Genomic DNA, 19,045 nt, shown 5'->3' with positions numbered 1-19,045 from the left:
TTTCACAGGGGGATCCTGGGAGATTGGGCAAGCACAGCTGTGGGTCCAAAGCTTATTGTAGTGGGGTCAGCTTTGCTCTTATTTATTTTATATTTTGGACATCCATGCAAGCTTTCATTTGTACAAAAGGTTCTTGGCTAACAGCCTGAAAGCAACTGAATTAGTGATGTATATTTATTTCTTCTGATTCAGAGACTAAAGCTACTTTGACAACACTGGCTGAGCTTTCCTCCACTGGTTTCTGAGTAGCTATTTTTAATAGAGAGTGAAATAGAAGCAGCTTCCTTCTTCCAGACCAGTCCCAGGGTCGGGAATATCACTACCATTGCTTTTGAGCAATTAATTTCTCCTGACAACTAAATCCCCTGTCACAGATGTGAGGAACGCAATACGATCCTTTGGTAATCACCTTTGCTGTGGTTCAGGAATTCCTCTGTAAATATAGGGATGTCAAAAACAGATCGTTCCTTTACTTCTGCTTCTTTCTGTGAATCAAGAGTAACAAAACAGTCAATTCTTAAACTAAATTAAACAGTAGTGCCTGCAGCCACAATGGTCATGTTTTCCTTAATGAAATAGTAAGATGAGCAGCAATCAGTCAGTCTAGGTGAGGCTGTGAAGAAAATGTATTCACCTTTCCTTTGGAACCAAACTTTCACAGAGCTCAAGCATGTTAAGTATTCAGCTCTCTCAGGTGACAACTGCTGTGCAATGAGAAACCTTAAAACAAACCTACATAAACTTCCCTAATGGAGATGGTGGAAACCATTTCTTAGCTCTCTGCTCTGAATGGTCAACAGTGTACAAGGGAGAAAGTGACTGAGGTAGGTATCAGTCGCTTCAGTTCAGTTGCTCAGTCATGTCTGACTCTTTGCAGCCCCATGGACTGCGGCATGCTAGGCCTCCCTGTCCATCACTGGCTCCTGGAGCTTGCTCAAACTCATGTCCATTAAGTCGGTGATGCCATCCAACCATCTTATCCCCTGTCGTCCCCTTCTCCTCCCACCTTCAATCTTTCCCAGCATCAGGGACTTTTCAAATGAGTCAGTTCTTCACATCAGGTGGCCAAAGTATTGGAGCTTCAGCATCAGTCCTTCCAATGAATATTCAGGACTGATTTCCTTTAGGATGGACTGGTTGGATCTCCTCGCTGTCCAAGGGACTCTCAAGAGTCTTCTCCAACACCACAATTCTAGGTTGGTCATAACTTTTCATCTAAGAGGTAGGTATAGAGAAATAATTTCTGGGTGATTTTTCCATTGCTTCTGTTGGTTATGCATATAAAGTGCTCTCTGAGATAGGATGATTCAATCTAACTTTGCAGAGTGGACAATAAGAATTTTAAGCAGAGATCTGCCAGCCACAAGCAATAATAACGGTATTCCATTAGGACGTCTACTTATTTACAAGGGCAGCCTATAATGGGGATCTTTCAGACTTTCTTCGGACACAGGAAAAACAAACAAAACCAAAAAGTCAGTAATAACTAGGCTCTAAATATGAGAATGCCAAGGATTATGTGAGAGAAAAAATAATAAACCTAAAATTAATTCACCAATAAGCCATTAAAAATAAGTCTCACAAAACCACTGCAAAACATATTCCACAATGATCTTTGTGAATAAAGTCAATATTTCAAAATGCTTTAGCAGCAACTTCTACAATGAATTTAAAGTTGAAAGTATTAAGAATATAAATTATAAGTGTCTTGGCAGTATTTAAAATCTTGCATAATATAAGATGGTAAAGAAAACAGTGGGAAATGAGTACTGAAGAAATTGCTAGTGAAATCTGAGGATTTCAAAACCTTTATAACATAATGAACAATTTAAAAAGTCTAGAAATCATTCCTATAAAAACACATTTAGTGCCAGAGATAGAATGTATATTTCCTACTCTTGCCACCACTGGTCTTTTATCTTTGAACACAAATATGATTTGGTGCCCAGCAGAAAGGCTAAGCAGTTAACAGCCTATGAGAGAACTCTGACAGCCAAGCTCCTGTTTTCATATTGGTGCCTGCCTTGTTATGGAGGGCTGGGCTATGTGAACTGCCTGCCAAGGGCAGCTCATTAAGAGAGACATCTTGGATGGAAGTGTGAAAAACTATGTATTTACCTGAAGAAACTTTCAGAGCACTTAATTTTTACCCTTTTACCTCTTAAAGAAATAAAGTGAAGTTTTCCAGAATGATTTAGAAACAAACAACAGAATTATCACTGAAGGCCCCAGTTTCAACAGGCAAAACTCTGCCTCTAGCCAGTTCTTCAGTTCAGTTGAGTCGCTCAGTCGTGTCCGACTCTTTGTGACCCCATGAATTGCAGCACACCAGGCCTTCCTGTCCATCACCATCTCCTGGAGTTCACTCAAACTCATGTCCATCGAGTCGGTGATGCCATCCAGCCATCTCATCCTCTGTCGTCTGCTTTTCCTCCTGCCCCTAATCCCTTCCAGCATCAGAGTCTTTTCCAATGAGTCAGCTCTTCGCATCAGGTGGCCAAAGTACTGGAGTTTCAGCTTTAGCATCATTCCTTCCAAAGAACACCCAGGGCTGATCTCCTTTAGAATGGACTGGTTGGATCTCCTTGCAGTCCAAGGGACTCTCAAGAGTCTTCTCCAACACCACAGTTCAAAAGCATCAATTCTTCAGCACTCAACTTTCTTCACAGTCCAACTCTCACATCCATACATGACCAATGGAAAAACCATAGCCTTGACTAAACAGACCTTTGTTGGCAAAGTAATGTCTCTGCTTTTGAATATGCTGTCTAGGTTGGTCGTAACTTTTCTTCCAAGGAGTAAGCGTCTTTTAATTTCATGGCTGCAGTCACCATCTGCAGTGATTTTGGAGCCCAGAAAAATGAAGTCTGACACTGTTTCCACTGTTTTCCCATCTATTTCCCATGAAGTGATGGGACCAGATGCCATCATCTTCATTTTCTGAATGTTGAGCTTTAAGCCAACTTTTTCACTCTCCTCTTTCACTTTCATCAAGAGGCTTTTTAGTTCCTCTTCACTTTCTGCAATAAGGGTGGTGTCATCTGCATATCTGAGGTTATTGATATTTCTCCCAGCAATCTTGATTCCAGCTTGTGCTTCTTCCAGCCCAGCGTTTCTCATGATGTACTCTGCATAGAAGTTAAATAAGCAGGGTGACAATATACAGCCTTGACGCACTCCTTTTCCTATTTGGAACCAGTCTGTTGTTCCATGTCCAGTTCTAACTGTTGCTTCCTGACCTGCATACAGGTTTCTCAAGAGGCAGGTCAGGTGGTCTGGTATTCCCATCTCTTTCAGAATTTTCCACAGTTTATTGTGATCCACACAGTCAAAGGCTTTGACATAGTCAATAAAGCAGAAATAGATGTTTTTCTGGAACTCTCTGGTCAGGAGGGGCGGCAGTGAGGAGATACCCCTCGTCCAAGGTAAGGAGCAGTGGCTGCACTTTGCTGGAGCAGCTGTGAAGAGATACCCCACGTCCAAGGTAAGAGAAACCCAAGTAAGACGGTAGCCAGTTCTTGGTGGATTTCAAAGAGAATTAATGTATGGGTAAGAAAGACTGGTTCCAGAAGAGATCTTAGATATATTTCACAGTGGCTTTCTCTCAACTCTGCTGGCTTACCATATGCTTTAACTCTGTTACTGTACAAGACATAACAGATGTAAGTCCACAAATGACTTTAGATAAAGGCTTATAATTTTATCATCCCATCCTGCTCAGTCTCTTACTTAACTGTACTGGCTTGCTGCTGCTGCTGCTGCTGCTAAGTCGCTTCAGTCGTGTGAGATCAATTTACTTAGCTATAGGTCTGAATATATGCCAGTCAGATGGGTTGGTGTGGATGCCTGGCTCCCATTACCATGGTACCAAGAGCCCTCTCCAAGGCTTAGATTCTGCTCAGACAGGTAATTCTGTTTTCTTCCTTGCCAGAGCAGTCCAGACCAAGCTAACTATGTAAGGGCAGAGGATAGCACCACATAAGTGCATTAACACACTGCCTCTTGGTACAGATTCTTAAGAGTACAAAATAAGAAACACCACAGCAATTAAATGAAACTGTTCAGTCTCTGAAGGGCCAAGAGAGAAATTCTGTTTAACTGAAGAGTCGTCATAAAAACCATCAGCACTCTTCCATTACTGAGTACGTTACTCGGCATTGGAGGGGATACTCTTGGGGGCTCAGATATACTTAAGCTGCTCCAAGGATCACTCAAGGGATTAAAATCATAAGGATTTCATTACCTCGTCATTGAAGGGGTCTAATTTGTTCACGTTGAGTGTCATTTTGTCATTTTTCATAAATTAAAGGAGAAACAAAATTATTGTTTCTATCTTAGTCCCCACATGAGATTTAGACACTTTCTTGAGAGTAAAACTAGCTGACTCCTGGGTCTAGGAGGCTGGCTTCTGATTTGAGAGGAGCAAGAATACTCTTCACTTTGGTTTTCATTCTATATATTGAGTGGAGGGTAAGAGAACAGAGGCCTTTTGAACTGAAACTATTTTGCTGTGATCTAGGCTCAGGGCCAGAATCTCATGAAGTGATATGCTTCTCTCAAGTGCCCTTTACTTTAAGGAATGCTCTCAATATTGTGTACCAGGCTGAAGTGCCCCACTGCTATGCAGAATGGCTTGAATGGCTTTCAGGTCAGCATTTCTTGAGCTCTAACAGGGCTCCCCAGTATCTACCTTGGTAACCATGTCTTATGAATCTAAGTTCCATTAAGGAATACAATAGGTTTCTTTACTACATATATACAAATCAAATCATTTCTGTCTCAAGTGGCAACAAATTTTGCTGACACCACAGGCAGCCAGGCCCATTTTAACTTGCAACACTGTTTATTCCATATAGTGTGCGGGCACTGCCAAGAGACCTTAATAAGCCTGGGCTACAGACGCCTGGGTTTCAGTCACAATTCTGCCTCTAACCAATTCCGTAAGTGATTCTGGGACATTCTCTCCTTTCTTAGGCAAGTCATTTTCCTCACTGGCAAAGAGGGGGTCAGGTGAGAGGATTTCTGAGGTCTTAGTAATTTTGATGTGAGCTTGAAAACTGTTTTATGGCATTTGCCATTTTATTCCTAATAGGATAAGAAAAAGGAAATAAGCATGCATTTAGAAATGTGATGTTTCAGGCACGTTGCAAGATACTTGCTCTTTTATTAACTTCCTCATAACTCAGCTCAGGCCACTTTATCCAAAGATATATATGTATATATATGAAATGCCCCCACAAAACCTAAGTCATCTTTAAGGTACGATTCAGTTGCTCCTTTCCATGGGGCTTCTGTGGATTTTTTTTCCCACTCATAGTGCTTTCTTATTTTCCTTAACTCTTATTATACTAAGAGGTTATGTGTGGCTGTGTTTAAAAACTGTCAAACCAGTTTTTAAAATTGCAACTGTTTTGAAATTACCTAATTTAGTAAGCTATTATTCAATGAAAAAAAAAACTGATAAAGTGAGTGACATTAATTGAGTCAACAACCTTACTAAGAGAGCTTTATCCTGACCTGGGCATACAACAGACAGGCTTATAAAGCCTAGTGTATATGTACTTGAGAAACTACTGCTGGCTTTCCACCTACTCCTTCCTTTTCTTTGGTTTCACATGTGTCTAATCCTGAAACAGGAAAATCACAAAGAGAGTTATTCCTTTTCATATACTGCAGAAATTCCTATCATACTAAAATAACATTTTATTAAAATGCTTAATTTCGCAAATCAGCAGCAGCAGCTTCTACGACCGACCAAGTCTACTAAATCTTTTCTGATTGCAACTATTAACTTTATTAGAGGCAAAAAATGCCATGGTTTGGCCAGCAAAATCCATGTTGATGAACGGAGTCAGTCAGTCACTGACTAGAAAATGTGAGATCTAAGATTTTACTGTCGATACTCTGTTTTGTAACTATTAAGGATACAGAAGCTATAAAAGATGCTTAATAGGGAAAAAAAGAAGTTTAGAAAATTTGTGATATTGGTGGGCAATAAGTAATTAAACAAGTATCTGGCAGTATAGAAAACTTATAACACAATTCAATTATGATTTAAAACATATAGTGTACATACAGTTTCTCAAGCAAAAAAAATTTCATCCTAATTGGAACACAGAGATGTCATATATAACTACATTTATATGGAGAAGGCAATGGCACCCCACTCCAGTACTCTTGCCTGGAAAATCCCATGGACAGAGGAGCCTGGGGGGCTTGTGGTACATGGGGTCGCTAGGAGTCGGACATGACTGAGCGACTTCACTTTCACTTTTCGGTTTTATGCATTGGAGAAGGAAACGGCAACCCACTCCAGTGTTCTTGTCTGGAGAATCCCAGGGACGGTGGAGCCTGGTGGGCTGCCGTCTATGGGGTCACACAGAGTCGGACACGACTGAAGCGACTTAGCAGTAGCAGCAGCAGCATATAGGATTTATATGAAAAATAAAATGTTCATATTTACCATGCTTCTCACTTTATAATTCATGGATGGTGATAAATCTATTTGAATTGTGAATCTAAAAGTTTTCTCTATATTTTGAAGGTAACCAATACCAAATTAGGTATGAGAACTACAACTCCACGATAAATAAGTCATTATTTTGAAGAAATGATTTCCTTGATTTAGTGAAAAACCCAGGGCATGCAAAAGAGTGCATCAGAAAATTCTTTTTGTGTAAGTTTCCATTGTTATTTCAACAAATGGGTTTTGTATAAAAACAAATGAGTATTTGTGGAATAACTCCTCCATATAAGAACATAACGCAAGATGGTATGTGGATGGGTACAGAATGGAAGCTAGACCACACATGCCTTCAAAGAAATTATAATCCAAGAGTGTTAATGACAGAAGCACTTGAGTAACTCTGGCACCTTAGCCAGACCAGCTAAGTGCATAACAGACATAAAGAGAACTGTGAGGTTTAAAGGAAGTTGGAGGAAACAGGAAAAGCTTGAAGGAGAAAAATGGAACTTAAAATAGGATTTGATGGATGACTAGAATTTAGAGGCAAAATTGAAGGATAGGAGAGGGTGATACAAAAATGAGTGAGGGAAAGAAAGTATTCTCATGAAAGGAAGAATATGAGCACAGACATGAGGCAGGAAAGGATGGGGCACTTAGAGAACAGTCAGTATTTTTTAAGTACATAAGATATATATGGACAGTTTGGGAGTCTGGAATGGACACGTACATACTGCTATATTTAAAACAGATAACCAAAAAGGAACTACTATATGGCACATGGAACTCTGCTCAGTGGGTGGCAGCCTGGAGGGGAGGGGTGTTTGGGGGGAGAATGGACACATGTATATGTAGGGCTGAGTCTCCTCCGCTGTTCACCTGAAACTGTCACAACATTGTTATTCAGCTATGCCTTAATACAAAATAAAAAGCTTAACAAAAGAGACAGATATAGGAGTTAGGTTATTTGGAAAGGGAAATTGGCACTTAATTACAGAAAACCCTGGTTGCTGAGTTTGAATGTGATTTGGTAAGCAATGAGGAGTCACTGAACATTTTCATGCATGAAAATACCACACATTTTATTTTCGTACAATCATATATTAACCATAGGCTAGTCGGACACGACTGAGCGACTGAACTGAACTGAAGTATATATTTAAAGTTCTCTATGCAACACAGCCAACACACATAAGCCTCAATCCTATACAGGGACACAGATCAAAATGCTATTGCTGAAACTGAACCAAATGGAGGGGAAAAGACCAGTAAACAAATATGTGCCAGGGAAGAAAGGAGGCATAGAAATCAAGATATTGTCACTTGTGCTCTGCAGATGCTGTAAGTTGAACAGTGCATTTTAACTAAATGCTGGATTTCCTAAATAACAACTTTCTGAGAGTCACAATATAGTATCTGGTGATGATAATTATGGTCAAGTTATAGCTATTAGTTGGTCCCCATTTCTATACATCACTCCAGATTCCAGCCATCTTCAGCATTTAAAGCCAGTAAAATTCTTGTACCATAAGAAAGGACTAGAGTTAGGGGCCTTAGTTCAAGAACAGACTCATGACATAAGTGTCTGCCATATGCTAAGAATCCTTAAGCTAAAAGGCAACTACCTCAATCCTAATTACAGGATAGAAAATGCTCTGCCATTCATTAAAAAACAGTCCAATAGCATTTCAAACAGCATCATCATTATATACATATATCACATGAACACACAACACACAATGGAGACAGAAAGTTAATTACCTCATGATCATGAGTGGCCTGTCGGGCTGCATCTAAAAATATGAAAGAACAAGAACATTAAGCTGAAAAACAAAACAAAATTCAAAAAAACGTAAGGAAATGACTGTGCCAAAATACAGAAACTGCTGGTATATGTGGGTTCTCAAAACATATCATATTTTCTCTAATAGCTTTATTAATCAGTCAACAAGAGTTAAAGGGAACCCCGTCTTATAGGTTATGTAATTAGATGGAAGAGAAAGAGCAGACACAGTCCTCACCTTTAAGGAGAACAGGGTGGGAGAGTGGACAGGAAACACATGCCAAAGGCTGTTTGCACAACATTACAGTTTAGCAGGCAAGATGCCCAAATGCAGAGAAGACGCAATGGCTAAGGAATGACAGGCTGTTATGAGTGGGGCTTCTTTCTTTGGCAGTGTTCCCTGAAAAAGGGGAACTTTAGCAATACTTTAACAGTGTGATGAACAATTTTACAGAAAACAAAAGATCCATGGAGACCAGGATCTTCTGTATCTTGTTTACCTTTGCATCCTTAATGCCTAGGTGAGATCCTGATATGTAATAGGAAGTGTCCAACATATTTTTTGAATACATGCAAACAAGAATGAGTGAATTAAAAAGATTAATCACTGGAAGCGGGGAGAAATGATCACATGAAAGGCTTAGAGGTGTTAGTGAAAGTGTTAGTTGCTCAGTCGTGTTCAACTCTTTGCAACCCCATGGACTGTAGCCTGCCAGGCTCCTCTGTCCATGGGATTCTCTAGGCAAGAATACTGGAGTGGGTTGCCATTCCCTTCTCCAGGGGACTTTCCCTACCCAGGGATCAAATCCAGGTCTTCTGCATTGCAGAGAAATGCCTAAAGTGGAAATAGAAGAAAAAGCACAGGCAACTAAAAGGGGCCTTGGAGTACAAGTCAAACTGTTGATCCTGGATATGGAAACCCAACTGAAATTTCTAAATGAGAGCAGTGTGATTTTAATAAATGTTGAAGATGATGCTTTAAGTGAATCTAGTATAATAGAGAAATGATAGAAACATATCTTTTATCTTTATTGCTCTAATAGTAGGCTTTATGACACTACATCATGCAAAACAAACTACAAATATATTTGATTCTGGTTCTGATACCTTGCCTATGAGATTTGCCTTTCTGACGGTCCTGGGTTTTCCTGCTGAAAACCTTGTAGGCCTCAGTCTTCTGATACTGCTCCAGTTCCTTCATGTAACGCTCCTTATCTCTGTCTGCCTCATCAAGGTAGCGCTAGGAAAGAAATGTGGAATTATTTTCAAGAACTAGATCTTACTGAGGTACAATACTAAAGAACTTTTTGAAGAAAACAAAAGATAATTAGAACATGGAAAGAAAAGTAAAAGTGGAATAAGCTTTGAGCATTTAAAAAAAAAGTCATGTGAAAAAAATATCTCAATTATAAAAGAAAAAGGCAATTTTGACTTTTTAGACTATAGCCTTTTTTAACTTACTGAAGACAAGTTCTATTGAGGTCATTCTCATAAAAAATTCACGAGAAGATTATGGTTCTTCCTCTAATCCTATAGATAGAAGTACACATGGCCACTAGAGTCCTCAACACACCACATAGGCACACTTAAATCTTCCCAGGGGAGAGGATGGAATATTACTCTGTTTCTTTATCCCCAACCCATTCTGAGGTGATGATCTCATACATCAATTCGCCTTTTAAGAGCCAGGAGAGAGGAGACACAAAGAACATAAAAAAGAATGACCTCATCCTATGGACCTAAAATGGACTACTATGAGAGAGCCTGTATCTACATGCCTTGTGCTATTAATTATTTAAACAAAGTTCATTGATCTACTAGGATCATTTTGTTTAATGCCTTGTACTTTTCATTCATCAATTAGGTTTACGAAATAGAGTATAAAAATACTGCTTCTAAATGAACACAAACTAGAGGCAGAAATTATGTTAATAGCCTTGTCCCACACAAAAGCCAGATATAGAGGACGCCCTGGCCAAATCTGGGAAAATTTAAGTATCATATTTACTTAGTAATAATTTATAAACCATTGGGAAAAAGAGAGATTCATATGCCTATACCAATAGTAAATAAATAATAAACAAATACATAAATGGAGAGAGGAAGAGGGCTCTTGCTTAGAATGCTAAGGGTCAACCAGCACATGTGAATTGAGTGCTAGAGTTGGAAAATCATCATTTTGCAATCATCATGGTAAAGATTAGATCAAGAAGTTATTAATGACTGCTAAATCTAGGGAAAATTCTGAAATGGAACAGACTATTTGCATGTTCTTAAAATGTCTCTGCAAAGACTGCTTCTTAATTATAAGGGAAAGTGAAAAACTTTACTGAGTGAGCAAAATTAACATTACCAACAAGAAATAAATGACATTGTGTGCCTGCATATGCGATACCGTGAGAAGGGCCAACACCATCTATGCAGTTTTCTGACCAAGAATGCATGACCTCAATCTAATCATGAGGAAACATTAGACAAATATAAAATGAGGAATGTTCTGTTAAGAGTAAACAAAAAAGAGGGGGAGGAAGAGAGAGAGATGGTATTCTTAAAAAAATATCAATGTCATAAAAGACAAAGAAAGGTTGTGGAAATATACTGGATTAAAGGACTCTAGAGATTTGACTGCTAAACACAGAACCTGAACCCTGGAGTGGAATCTGAACTGGAGGGGGAATGTTACAGAGGAACGATGTTAGGTCAACTGATGGAACTGGAGTACAGATGGTAAGTTAGACAGAAGTATTGTGTTCATATAAAAGTATGAGGTTGCTAACTGTGGTTAAGTGAGAGAATGTGTCTAAGGAAATTCACACTGAAATATTTAAGGGTAAGGGGCCACGATATATGTAACTTACATGAAAAAATTCAGAAAAAAATTGTGTGTGTTTGTGTGTGTGAGTGTGAAACACAGAGAGAAAGAAAGAGCACATGCCCAATCTTGCCCAGGAGAGTATGTTGTGTTAATAATACATGAATCTGAGTAAGGGTATTAGGGCATTCTTTGCTTGTACTATTCTATGCCTGTAACTTTTTGTACATTTGAAAAAATATTTTCAAATAAAAATTTAAGAACAAATACTTGCCTTAACTAGTTATCACTGTATTATCTGAAAAATTTTAAACAATGATCATATATTAATTTTGAAATAAAAAAATTAAAAAAGAGAAAAGAGTAATTACTATGTACAGCTCATGATCTCTGTCTAGCCCTTTATACATTACAGCTAAAATAATGGATGATATACAGTTTTCTATTAGCTTGCTACCACAAACACGGAGCTTCAAGTTGCAACTCAATCTGATCTCTTTGAAATTTTTTTGAATTCAGTTAATTTCCAAGAGTGTTTTTCAATTTGGTTTAATTTGTTTGGAATCCTTTTTCAGGAGTGTAGGACATAAAAAGAATTACAGATTTACTTCAGATGCTGAGGATGCTGGGAACTTTTAACCCCAAACCACTCTAACATCATTACCATCACGCTACTTTTGTGGCGCTTCAGTCAGTTTGTGGCTATCTTGTCCTTAATTCTGCTCAGATCTCTCTAACAGATGGATTTGTTTCAGTTTGGCAATAGGGTTAATTTTTGTCTTGGAGGGGAGAGAATTCAAATCGTTCTTGCTTTATTTTCCATAGTAGGTTAAATTTACCAGAACTCCAGTTAAAAAAATTTATTAAAGCAGTTAAATCTTTTTCTTCAAATTCTTATGTGAACAGCAGAATTTTATCAAAATTCTCATTTAACTCAGGACTTTTCATTTAACTCAGCAGGATAAATCATGTCAATAGATTTCTTAATAATGAACTACTTTTTACATAAGTCTTTTTGAACTCAGCGTATAAAGCAAATAAAAGTAGAGCCACTTTGGTTGAGGTTGCTCACATGCCTGCAGCAGACCCTGAAAGAGTATAAAAACTACTATGCTAAATAAAAGGACTAGGAAGGACCCTGCTATTCTGGTCTCCTAGGTATCATGACAAAAATGAAGAATTAAGAGTCCATTCTCTTTGCTTTTCTGACAAAAATTATTTTTGAGACAAAATCAAAACCAAGCAAAGGATCAGGAATAGGAACAATTACCTGTTTTTCCTCCGGAGGAAGTTTACTCCATTCATTGCCTAACATCCTTGTAATTTCTGGAAATGGGACTTCTGGTCTCTTTGCTCGAAGCTGTTCTCGACGCTCATTCATGAACCGAACATATCCTGTAAGAGGGGATTTGGGTGCATTGCTGTCTCGAAGAGGTTTCTTTCTCTTTCTTCCTTTGGACCAACCTCCTCGTTTACTTCTTTGCTGCAAAACAAGTCAAAATTAAAAAAACCCAAATCAAATTACAACAACAAAAATTTTCCTAATAACGCAACAATGAACACTGACAAACAAAACAGGATTAAGTGCATTTTCCCACCATTAAGGCCCTGCATAGTCAAAGCTGTCCAAATCTGTTATAGAACAAAAGACTGCAATGCAGTCTGCAGGAAGGGACTCCAGATGGTTCACCTGCAGACCTTTTTATGTACCACGCTACACACTGTTTCACTAAGGGGCCATTTTAGCGCTAATCCCAACAGATAAGAATAAGGAGTACCAGGGCTTTCCTGGTGACCCAGTAGTTAAGAATTCGCCTTGCAACGCGGGGGACACCAGTTGGATCTCCAGTCTGGGAGGAGGAGCCCATGCACCACAGCTACTGAGCCTGTGTTCTGGAACTTGTGAGCTGCAACTACTGAGACCATGTGCTGCAACTACTGAAGCCTGCGTGCCCCGAGCCTGTGCTTGCAACAAGAGATGCCGCTGCAATGAAAAGCCCATGAGCTGCAACTAGAGAGTAGGCCCTGCTCTCTGGCAACCAGAGAAAAGCCTGAGCATAGCAGTGAAGAAGCAGCACAGCCAAAAAAAAAAAAGTGAATATTAAAAAAACAAAACAAAAGGGTAAGGTACCCCTACCATAATCACATAAATAAGCTCTGGCCGTCATATGCACTTAACAAAGCCTGACTCCTGCCAGGGGAATATTCTAGACGAGAAAGGCAGCACATACATAGCACTGTGCCAGGGCAGCCGACACTGCTACAGTAGATCAGATCAGAACAAGATGCTGTCACATGCACTTGTGACAACAAAAGAAGAGACAAGCTGTAGCACTGGGATCAAAATCATTATGAGGGTCTTTCTCACTGATATCATTCAAAAATCAGTTTATTTCCCACAGCAGGTAGGACTATAGAATTTAATATATAAGACTTAGAAAAATTTAGTAACTATAATATATCGAGAATGAAGACAAGTTCTTTGGCTTGATTTATTTCTTAAGATGTTTATTTTATAAATCAGAGGTTTTATATGTTATTAAATCAAAAGATGAAATAACTGCTCCCCACTGCCCCCCCCACCCCCGCAAAGTATAAAGGACTGAAGTACCACTAATGTTTACCACATTTTTTTTCTTTGTTCTTTTAAACAAGATAAAAGGTACTTTTGCTTCATAATTTTACAAATACATATAGCCTATCAGTTAATAAAGGTTTATGGATACAAGCATTTTTATTTCAGAGAAGGGAAAGATAGTTAGAATGAGATGAAAATATCCTAATATCAATTACCATACCATAACTCCTTCAAATATATATACAATGGTACAATAATTCAGCACTGGGCAAATGGTATATTTGGTAACAGTTTTTGTTTTGTAACCCGAGTAACATTTAACATTAAAGCTACTAAGGATTTAAGATGTTTAAGAAGCTTTAAGCACTCATTATGAGGCTTCTCAGGTGGTGCAGTGGTAAAGAATCTGCCTGCCAACCTGTAGGAGATACAAGAGACCCAGGTTTGATTCATGGGTCAGGAAAATTCCTTGGCATAGGAAATGACGACCCACTCCAGTATTCTTGCTTGAAAAATCCCATGGACAGAGGAGTCGGGGGCACTGCAGTCCACGGGGCTGCAAAGAGTTGGACATGACTGAGTGACTGAGTACACAATACACACAAGCATTCATCATAATTTTTAAGAATGCCAATGTAGAAAGAATCAACTTTTTCAAAATGAGAATAAAGACAAAAATCAATGGTGGTACTCTTCTTTGGCTTAAAAAAAAAGTACCTTAAAACACAGACAATGTAATCAGTCATTTGTGAGGAACACTGGAAGTCCAACAAGGGCATTAATGCCCTTGTGTGAATTAGAAAAAGATGCCTTCTATGGGCGGAGAAGGCAATGGCAACCCACTCCAGTACTCTTGCCTGGAAAATCCCATGGGTGGAGGAGCCTGGTAGGCTGCAGACCATGGGGTCGCTAGGAGTCGGACATGACTGAGCGACTTCACTTTCACTTTTCACTTTCATGCACTGGAGAAGGAAATGGCAACCCACACCAGTGTTCTTGCCTGGAGAATCCCAGGGATGGGGGAGCCTGGTGGGCTGCCGTGTATGGGGTCGCACAGAGTCGGACACGACTGAAGCGACTTAGCAGCAGCAGCAGCCTTCTATGGGAGAGAGAATGACCTGGCAAGTCTTGTGGACCCTTTGGGCACATATGCTGCAGGTGAGCAGTACGTGGTCTTGAGTAAGGGCATGTAGACTCCTCATTAATTACTTATTTAATTTAATCATTCAACTCATTCCGTAAGCATTTGAGCATCTAATCTGATGCAGGTATAAATTTTCTTGGCAGGGGATAAAGAAGAGTCTACTTGTCTTTATATCATTAAAAACATTAATACGGTTCTATGTAAAAAAAGAAATATAAAACAGAATATTCTGCAGAATGGAAGGCCAGAGGATGAACACTTCAATCAACTCCCTTGCTGACTGCTTCTTTAGAAGCCTCAGAGACCAGTAACAAGAGGAGATGCTTCAGCTCACCTCATCTTCATGCCTCTGTTCATTGCCTTCTGCTGTATTTGAAGATTCATTCTGAAGCAGCTGACCTTGGGAGAGATCCTCTACAAATTCTGGATTATTGGTGGATGACGTGGCTCCACTACTATATGGAGCCTCTGGGTGGGTTAACCTGCAGAATGATCGGCAGAGTGGAGAAGTTTAGTATCAGCAGCATCGAAAGCTCCTACTTATCAAGGTTCAAGACACATTTCACTGCCAGCAAAATCACATGCCAGCCCTTGAATTAATTCCCCACCTCATTCTGTATAAATGTAAATAAACCATATCTCCATAGCAATTATAGAATACTTTTAAAAAGGTTTCAATGCTTGATTGGACTAGCTCAGTTCCGAGAAGAAGTCTCCTACTAAAAACAACTATAATCTTTCTCCTGCAAATTACCTCTCTCCTCAATGTAGACTTTACATTTTAGCTCTGAGCATGCAGCTGACTTTTATGTACTACTTTTCATGTACCTCCAATGTGATAAATGGAAAATAGTATTAATGGAAAAGAATAGGAATGGGAGTTGTAGAGGCAGTTTGCCCCCCTATCACAAAACAGTGAGTTCATTAAAGGCACAAGAAATTTCTCTTACAGTACATTCCATAGGCTATTTCTTCTGTAGGATTATAGTGTTTGTTGACAATGAGATCATCTAAGAACAGTATTATCAAGTTCAGAAATTCAGCTATAAACATTAATAAGTTAGAGATACACACTTTCGGTTCCTACCATTCTGTTTCAGATGAGTCATCAAATCTCATCTTTCTGAAAAGTGGATACAAGGTACAGATGATGGTTGGATCTCAGATAGAGTTACACCCTAACTAAACATTTAGATAAAGGAATGGAAATAAAGGTAACATCATATGCTAGGGAGTTTGGGGTTTGTGGCAGGTAGCGGGGAAGGTGGAGGAAGATGTATAAGAGAGCAATATTCAGTCATTATTCTGGAAGAATGTACACTTTATAGAGTTATAGAAAATACTAACAAGTAGTGAAACAGAGGTCTATAAAATATGCCACAAAGGTACAGTAGAAGGGATGAGGACTTTTACATATATGGAGAGAATGTTTAAGAAAAATTTTACAGAGGAGGACTTAAAAGGTGAATAGGCATTCATTAGGTAAACAACGGATTGTAAACACGTAAATATTGACTATCACCCATCAGGCTCCTCTGTCCATGGAATCCTCCAGGCAAGAATGCTGGAAGGGGTAGCCATTTCCTTCTCCAGGGGCTCTTTCTGACCCAGGGATCTAATCTGGGTCCCTGCATTGCAGGCAAATGCTTTACCATCTGAGTTGCCAGAGAAGCCCTAGGTAAACAATATTATCACAGGTAGAAAGAACAGGGTATAATAGGAGAAAGGAGAACTTTTCAGGAGGCTACTGCAAAAAACTGAGTGAGAGACCGGGGCAAGCGGAAGAACAGGGAAGAGAAAGCTAAGGGATAATTAAGAGGCAAAATGATAGAATGTATATAAATAGTGAGGGAAAAAGAAGAGTCAAAGGTAATTCTGTTATCCATGTTAAATTACTGAAGTTGACAACTGTACTATTACAGTTATTAACCGAATATCCCTATTCTTAGGAAATTCAGAAATATGTACTGAAGTATGTGGGATACTTCATGGGAATAAAAACCATGATATCTGCAAAAAAAAAAAAAGAAACTCCTTGCTCAGTACTGCTTCAGTGTGAGTTTCATATGTTTATAGATTTTAGGATCCAGGGGAGGGAGGAATTCTTATTTAGACTGCTTGGGGCAGAAAACTTCCTGAAACCAACTTCACATTTCAAAGAAGGATGAAATAATACTCATGTCTATTTCATAGTGGCTGCCATGAGATAGTCTCACATCACTGCTGATTGACCCCTGTCTTCTCTGAAAACTACCAGTTTAGGAGCGTTGCTAGTGCAAGGCAATTCCTGTTTTGTGAAAATATTTGAGATGAACTCTGGGCCTGCAGTTTGGCCTGGTAACTTTCATATTTTCCTCCTTCTGGACAGCAGTTATTATCAAAGTATTTCTTTCCAGTTTAGAGACAGGCCACCTTCTTTACCTGTGTAATTAATGCCAACTCTTTTAAGTTATTCCTATAATGAATCATTATTATTTTTTGTCTCTGACCACATCCCATACAAAAAAAAAAAAAAAAAAAAAAGGTAATTCTGAGGTTTCTAGATTGGGTGATAATGTACTATTAACCAAGGTAACAACTGGAGAGTGTGTGTGTACACATGTGTGTAAGATACATTAAGATGGATGAGTTAAGACAGATGAGAAAATGATAAGTTTGAAACATAATTCCTGGCATAATTAAGTGGAGCTGTCCTATAGACAACTGGACACATGTTCTGAGAGAACAGAAGTGAAGAAAAAGGCAGGAGACGTTTCAGGAGGCATCAGTTCATGGAAATACTGGGAAGTGTTAGGTATTTCTCCAGAAAGACAGTGAGAAGAAAAGCCACGATAGAACTCTGTTGGAACAATATTTTAAGATCAAGTGTTACACGAGCTGAGAAAGACTAAGGAAGGTATGAAGAGATCTAAGAAATAAGAGAGAAAACTGTTACAGAGGTCAAGGTGAGAAGACTTTTGAGAAGGGGTTTTACACAAGCAAAGTTGCAGATGTCACATAAGATAGGCTAAAAAGTATCAGCTAAATTTGAAGATCTGAAGGAGTTCAACTGTACACCCTGTACTTGAAGGGAGTACAGTTTTAGTGGAGTTATGGGAATAAAAACCAGATTACAGTGGGCTGAGAAATGAATGAAAGCAGATGCAGACTGTCCTGGAAAGGAAAGAAATTTTATTTTTCCTGATCCTTTCCAGAAAAAATAGAAGATTTAAACTAGGAGGTTCCTACATTTTTGAGGTTCTCTGAAAAATGGTAAATAAGAGAAGTTATTAACTCAATGCTAATCATGTTCTCTGAAAAAGAGTTGCTATCAGAGATTCAGTTTGATCTTGGCAGGTTTGTCTTCCAAATATTTCAATCATTTTGGATATCATATGATGTCTTTTTCTTTCACTGTCATTCTTCATTTTAACTGTGCCATCAGATTTTAAGTTACTAACTCTTGCAATTCTTATTTTAATAAAATATGAAAACTAGGTTTGGGAACAAGTACCCATGCCCTGAGTGCCTTGACTGAAATGAACAGGAATCAGAGGGAGTAGTCAAAAGTGTCAAATGCTTAGAGATGACAAATTGAATGTAGACTGGAAAAAAAAAAAAGGCTCTTTAGTTCCAATGAATGAACTGTCCAAGCTCTTAGCTAAAGCCAACAACCCTTCCATTTGTGCCCTGGATCGAACACCCACTGGCCTACTCAAAACCAGGTTTTCAGCAATTCTGCCCTCTCTGGCATCACCAATTATTTCCTCTGTACTAGATCAGCCTAATCAGCAAACAAATATGGTATTATTAGTCTCATCTGGAAAAAAACACAAAACTTTCTTGATTTCACTTCATTTTTCTCCCTTCCTTTATGGAATTGTTTATACAGAAGCCCCCAACCCAGGGGTGATACGTTCCAAGATCCCCAGTGGATGAGCAGATAGTTCTGAATCCTGTTTTCTGTTCATGTTCTCCACCCAGATTCAATGCCTTTCTTAACTAAGCACTTATCACACACTGTGGCCACAGCTCTTGCAGTTTGACACTTGATTTGCAAAAATGGCACAAATTTCTTTTTCCTTCTTCACAATTTCACAGAAGATTCATTCTTAACAAAGATCTCAGTAACCTCAGCATATTATTATTTTTTTTTCTTTCCTTATTAAGTCAAGAACTCGCACCTTTTCACTTGAAGAAAGCACATTATGGCTTCTCTTTGGCATATCTGAATTGACAGCACCACTACTTTTGCTCTTTGCAGCAATTATTAAGTAAAATAAATG

General features: G+C 38.8%; 1 protein-coding gene across 1 annotated transcript in view; it reads right to left on the bottom strand.

Moving 5' to 3' along the window:
• Positions 1-19,045, bottom strand: part of HMG20A (high mobility group 20A) — a 76,864-nt gene that overhangs the window by 7,407 nt on the left and 50,412 nt on the right. Inside the window, exons 3-7 of the mRNA XM_019983655.2 lie at positions 15,115-15,262; positions 12,329-12,541; positions 9,354-9,486; positions 8,225-8,256; positions 410-485 (exon numbers count right to left, since the gene is read on the bottom strand). Coding sequence (XP_019839214.1) covers positions 410-485; positions 8,225-8,256; positions 9,354-9,486; positions 12,329-12,541; positions 15,115-15,262 — 602 coding nt within the window. The remainder of the gene's footprint in view (positions 1-409; positions 486-8,224; positions 8,257-9,353; positions 9,487-12,328; positions 12,542-15,114; positions 15,263-19,045) is intronic.

Source organism: Bos indicus, chromosome 21 (genome assembly GCF_029378745.1).
Source record: "Bos indicus isolate NIAB-ARS_2022 breed Sahiwal x Tharparkar chromosome 21, NIAB-ARS_B.indTharparkar_mat_pri_1.0, whole genome shotgun sequence".
Classification (NCBI taxonomy): Eukaryota; Metazoa; Chordata; class Mammalia; order Artiodactyla; family Bovidae; genus Bos; species Bos indicus.
Note: the sequence above shows the minus strand (reverse complement) of the source record. Positions and strands in the feature narration are given on the sequence as shown.